Raw genomic sequence first — 6,599 nt, forward strand, 5'->3', positions numbered from 1 at the left:
TGGGTGGTCGGTGGTGTAGTAGTAGTGTACGTACGTACGTACTAGTAGTTGTTGTTAGTGTTGTCGTGTCGTCGTCGTGTGTGTGTGTCGTGTGTGTGTGTGTGTGTGTGTGTGTGTGTGTGTGTGTGTGTGTGTGTGTGTGTGTGTGTGTGTGTGTGTGTGTGTGTGTGTGCGCGCGCGTGCGTGCGTGCGTGCGTGCGTGCGTGCGTGCGTGCGTGCGTGCGTGTGTGTGCGTACATGGTCATGCGTACATGCGTGCGTTTCTGGTTGGTAGAAAACTCGTATGTTTTGTGGAAAGATTGTTATGGTCCAGGTTGGAAGATGCTACTAGTATAAATACGTTTAAGACACTACAAGTAGTTTGGAAGTTTGGCAAGGTTATGATTCAGGTATTTATTTATTATTATTTTGACTCAAGTCATCTTTAAGTTGCATTGAGTACTCTAATCATATATCACAGGCATTTTCTGGAATAAGGCCTTTATTAACAAATTTTATACACGTTGTTCGTGCTTGCTTTGAAATTAGCATTCTTGTGCTTGAGAGTAACTGCCCGCATCGCTGGTCATACGTACAGCTGTAACACCTTGAGAGTCAGACCAAGAGACACATCACATCACATCCCTCCAGTCCCTTTCTCCGTGATAGAAATTACGGCTCAACAGTAATTTACTGCACTATTGCCTGGGTTGCCATGGAAACAGGGAAGTGTGCAGCCTCAGCCATGTAGAGATCTAGATGTACTGCTTACATTTTTGGCCTGCTGTGTAGAAATTGAACTTGTACATTCATACTTGCATGTACATATATATACATCGACCAAGAGTCCATAATAGAAACGTACGTAGATACGTACATACGCACGCATGCATGCACGCCACATGAACACCCGCACTCGTACATACATTTATACATGTATGTATACATGAATGCACGCACACATGAACGCACGCATACGTACACATGCACGTATATATATATACAGGCCCGTAGCCAGCTTTATATTGGGGGGGTTCGTTTTTAAATGTTGGCAATTTTTGATGGCGCGAACCGACCGAGCGAGGGAGCAGAGCGACCGAGCGGGGGGAGGGTGTGGGAGGGGAGCTAGTGTCTCCCCTCCCACACGATGGAGATTTTGCAATTATTACATTAAAATAGAGCGATCTGGTGCATACCTGAGGTGAAATACTTGCAAATTTTTGCAACCCCCCGTGGCTACGGGCCTGTATATATATATATATATATATATATATACCCATACTTACACCCCCGCACACTGAAACATTATAAATGTGAAATTATTCAACTGCATGATAACACGTGTAGTACTAGATATATATTGTATCAATAAATATCATATGTGGGCGTGTACATGACAGGAGTTTGTTATACAATCATTTACTATTACTACTACAACAAGTTAACAAGTTATTGAAGTTTACCAATATATTAATTGATTTTATTTTTGAGCCCTTTACTGTAAAAAAATTAAGCTAGCCTTAGCAATTCGTCAAATTGTTGACTAAATAATTTTGGTAGTAAATATTTCTTACTACTGCATTTCTATGTAGAAAGATTCAGAGTAATATTGCATGATGCAGAGCATTTTACACGTTCATCATATCATCATCATATATATATATATATGTTGATAAGTATGTATACGTACGCAGGCACACACACAACACGCCCGCACGCACGCACGCACGCACGCCCGCACGCACGCACGCACGCACGCACGCACGCACTCAAGACACACACACACACACACACACACACACCACACGCACGCACGCACGCACGCACGCACACGCGCGCACACGGACGCATGCACATTCGCACCCATACGTGCACACACAAGCACCCACGCACGCACACACATACGCTGTCTCCCTAAGTACTAAGTAGTGCTGCTCCTAGTACTGCAACTAGACAGAAAGTTTCTCTGCGTTTAGCATCCATATAACGTTTATTGGTGATGTAGACTAGATGTCATACAAATGTTCCGTTGATACTGTACATGTACATAATGCAGTCGTCTGTTTATTAATGAACGCACGCTGCGCACGTTGATATATATCACTGTCCGGCAACGTTGTCAGATCCCTCCCGCATACTACTGGTGCCAGATTTGTTACTCTGCATTCGAGAGTTATTTACAAAAGTTGGTTGTTCGGAGAGGTGATTCATGTTCAGTTCAATGACATCGAATGTTATGCGATAACAAACTACCAAACGATTGTCAGCACTGTTATAATAGTTTTAAAAACACGAGTTTTGACGATCAAAAATCACGTGAGAAAGTGCATTTGTGTGTGTTTCATGTGTCTGCTAATGTACACGTGTTAACGCTGTACGCTGTACTGTAGCTGGGTTTACGCTATCAACTTTCTGTTAAAAAATTGACGAGGTGATAAACTTTTCAACTAATCGACCGAAAGTCGGCAGTGTAAGCGTAAAAATTGGGCACTGAAGTGAACTAGTTGATGTCCGCTAGTTGAGAGATTAGAACATGTTCTATTTTCTCAACTTTTGGTCAGCGAGTTGATCAACTTTTTGCCAATCAGTCACTCAGATAATAGCACTCCTATGAGGTGTGTCCCTCCACACAGTGGGAGATTATTTGCGCGCGCGTTTTTGCTATCGGCGCCACACGGGCTACACCTGGCGCGAATTATCCACATCGCCACGCGAGCACGCTGCGGGTGAAATGTTGAAACGATTGCCGACTCGCGGTCGATAATGTAAATGCTTTGAACATCTAATAGAAAGGTTGATAGAACGTTGAAAAGTTGATCAACTCGTCGACTTTTCGATAAGTGTAAACCCAGCTCTAGTGATACAAGTAGATCTTGCACTTGCGTTGTTTCTTAGTAATACGGCCAGAGTGGGGAACATCACCATTATACAGTATTTACATAACACAGGTGCCAGTTTAGTCAATGTACTACCACCACGCGGTATGTACCAGCACAGTAGACACGCATGTATATATATGTAATACATGTGTTGGTTTTGTTGACTGTTCAGATAAGTCGCATCACAGAAAGCATTTCGGTTCGTTTCATCTTACTATAATTTGGCGAATGTTGTATGTATGTATGTATGTATGTATGTATGTATGTTAATGAAAGGCTCCGTCAGTTTGGATCCAAATAGCGCCAAATTCACAGAAGAGATCGATGAGTACACGGGACGGGTTCTAAACTATACTCGGTTGAAAACCGTTTGTTCGGTCTTAAAAAAGATTTAAAAAAACTAAAAAGGTAAAGATTTGCCTGAAAATAGGGGGCGCTGTTTTGTTTTCGTTTTGTTCTGTGTATGTTTGTTCCCTGTGTGTGTGTCTGAGATTTTTGTAAGCCCAATAATGTAAGTAGAACGAACCATGTAATAATCAAGTTAAATATTTTGTATTGTGTGCGTGCGTGCGTGCGTGCGTGCGTGCGTGTGTCTGTATTTCACTGTGTGCTTGCCAAACAAATGGTTAATGTGTTACGTGTAAGCATGATTCTACATGTATTTGTATTGACATCTCAACCATGAAAAAAAAAACATGTGCAACAACTAAGCCCGCGCGTAGCGCGGGTTTCAGCTAGTACTGTTAAAGCTCGCATCATCATACATGTGCTTAATTTAATTCCACCTTCATATACTGCTGCCTGTTCCAACTGTGTTGTATACGTTCTTATGATGATAATGATGATGACGATGATGATGATGATGATGATGATGATGATGATGATGATGATGATGATGATGATGATGATGATGATGATGATGATGATGATGATGACGATGATGATGATCAGAAGATCTGTCCGGATCATGAGAATCATTATCAGTGATCACTGATCTGTATCCTGTAAAGGTTTTCTAGAATTAATGGACTATCTAGAATAGTTATCTAGAATCTAGAAACTGTTCTGGAATGGTTCTGTGGAACGCAAGAACTGCATGGTGGTATAGTTGCAGGCTACAGTGAATATGGTGTGCACTTGTACAGTTTGAACTGTGACAACTGGCAGAGGGTGCGTTTGTTTGGGCGGATCATACGATCCTGATCAAACGAATCAAGTGATCCTGCACGTTTGTTTGGGCCGGTCAGTGATCCGGATCACATGTTCATAAACCTGGTTGCGAGGTGGATTCGCAGGGGATCCAATATAGCGGCGTGCGACCCAGCCAATCACAGATTGTTGTTTGTTATGAAAACGTTGTTGTCACAGCGAAACGTGAACTGTTGGAAGTGAGTTTTTGCGTCACTGATCTCTATATATATACTAACTGGATAGCTCTTAGTGACCAATAGGTGTAGTCACCAGACGCCATGACACCACTCCTCGAACTAGAGTCAGGCCAATAGGCTGAGCCGAATTTTCACGTGACCTGTAACGTCACGTCCAAAACCTCTATGTATAGACTATCATATTCTTTCTCACTTTTTTCTCACTGTATATATCTGTCTATCTATGAAAATGTATAAATTCTGTAGTGTATATATCGAAGTTTGTTTTCATGTAAATAAAAATGATAAATTAAGCTGTATTTCGTTATTATTCAATTGAAATGTTGTGGGGCAGAGATCAGCTTTTGGGAGTGGTGGCAAGATGGCGTCGTTTTCTCACCGACCGTGGATTGGCTAAGCACCATCCAGTTAGTATATAGAGATCAGTGGTTTGCATTTGTTTTGGGTGATCAGGATCAAGTGATCCTGATCAGGCGGATTGATTCCAAGCAAACGCATCCAAAGAAGACAGCTTCTTGTTTTCAACACGAGTACTATTGAAGGCAAAGCAGAGAAATTTACATACAGCAAACAATGAGATCAGCTGGTGTTTGAACTCGTAGCTGTGGCTTGTTTTCTTATTACCATCTCTCTTAGTGTAGCTGAAGGGGTCGTTGTCGTATCAGGTACTACTTATATGTACCCGAGGTACATATATGTATACACAAAGTGTACCAGACTTGTACTACAGAAGTGTACCCTAACCCTAGGCAGCCCTAACCCTAAACATACCTCATATAAAAATATAAACATAATACTAAACAACCTAAAACTACCTCGGGTACATATATGTAGTACCTGATATGACAACGACCTTTCGTGCCTTAGTGCATGCATGCCGTGATCTTATTCCCTAGTCCCTCTGCCTGTGTTTTATGCCTCCGTTTCGAAATTTAATTTGGTTTTACTTTATTTCATGCTGTGCAAATATTTTTGTGTCATGCTGCTCCTTGCTAATTTCATACTTTATGCTTTCAGTACGTTTCGTGCTGGTTATTATAGTTTGTTCTGATTTTTGCAGATTGATTTGGAACCTGCTGGAAAGCTGCACGTCGTCGTAGAACTTAATGGAGCAGCATCAGAAGGTATGTTGATCTTATGGGAAATATGTGTTGTATAAGCTACACAGGTGTGATTTTAGTAACAAACTGCAGGGCAACAACTAACAGCACTATGTATTCCATACATATGTGTATGTTTCACGAACTTATGCAATTTTTGGACCATTTTCATGTACATAAACACATTAAGTTCCAAATAACAATACCTAAGTACCAGACTTACAAGTGTAATAATTCTGTAGCCACCTATTTTTTCCCTGCCGCAGCAGTGCCTGTCCTAATTCGAATTGTCTTTGCTGCTTTCCTCCCTCCCCACAATTTGTATTCTGTTATATTTTTGTTGTCTACCTCCTCCCCCAAGCACCACCATCATGTATTTAATACCCCGTGCCTTCCTCTTCCTAGTATCACCATCATGCATTCAATGGTCTCTACCTCCTCACCTTAGTACCATCATACCACCATGTTGTGTGTAATGGTTTCTACCGTCCTCCCCCTAGTACCACCATCATGTGTCTAATGGTTTCTACCTTCCTCCCCCTAGTACCATCATAATGTGTGCAATGGTCTTTACCTTCCTCCCCCTAGTACCACCATCATGTGTCTAATGGTTTCTACCTTCCTCCCCCTAGTACCATCATAATGTGTGCAATGGTCTTTACCTTCCTCCCCCTAGTACCATCATAATGTGTGTAATGGTTTCTACCTTCCTCCCCCTAGTACCATCATAATGTGTGTAATGGTCTTTACCTTCATCCCCCTAGTACCATCATAGTAACCAATGCATAATGTGTTAATGTTTTCTACGCTCCTCCCGCCTAGTACCGATCATAACGTGTGTAATGTTTGCCTACCCTTCCTCCTCCTAAGTACCACGCGATGATGTGTAAAAAATGTTTCTACCTTCCTCCCCCTAGTACCATCATAATTGTGTAATGTCTTCTCACTCCTCGCCCTAGTACGCGATCATAATGTGTGTAATGGTTTCTCACCTTCCTCCCCCCCTAGTACCAATCATAATGTGTGTAATGGTCTTTTACCGTTGCATCGCCCTCTAGTACCATCATAATGTGGTAATGGTTTCTAACATTCGCATCACCGCCTAAGTAGCCCACCAATATATGTGTGTAAATGTTTCCTAACCTTCCTCTCCTTAGTTACCATCATAGATGTGTGTAATGGCTCCTACCTTCCTCCCCTAGTAGCCATCATAATGTGTGTAATGGTCATCTATCTTCCTGCCACGCCTAAAA

At 41.8% G+C, this 6,599-nt stretch overlaps 1 protein-coding gene across 4 annotated transcripts in view; it reads left to right on the forward strand.

The window, feature by feature from the left end:
- The window catches only part of LOC106810921 (calcium-independent protein kinase C-like), a gene marked incomplete at its 3' end in the record, with an annotated part of 80,997 nt that overhangs the window by 8,008 nt on the left and 66,390 nt on the right, over positions 1–6,599 (forward strand). For all 4 annotated transcript variants that reach the window (XM_014814398.1, XM_014814399.1, XM_014814401.1 and 1 more), the window contains 1 exon segment: positions 5,307–5,370. In XM_014814398.1, the coding sequence (XP_014669884.1) occupies positions 5,307–5,370 (64 nt within the window).

Source organism: Priapulus caudatus, unplaced genomic scaffold, assembly GCF_000485595.1.
Source record: "Priapulus caudatus unplaced genomic scaffold, Priapulus_caudatus-5.0.1 Scaffold486, whole genome shotgun sequence".
Classification (NCBI taxonomy): domain Eukaryota; kingdom Metazoa; phylum Priapulida; class Priapulimorpha; order Priapulimorphida; family Priapulidae; genus Priapulus; species Priapulus caudatus.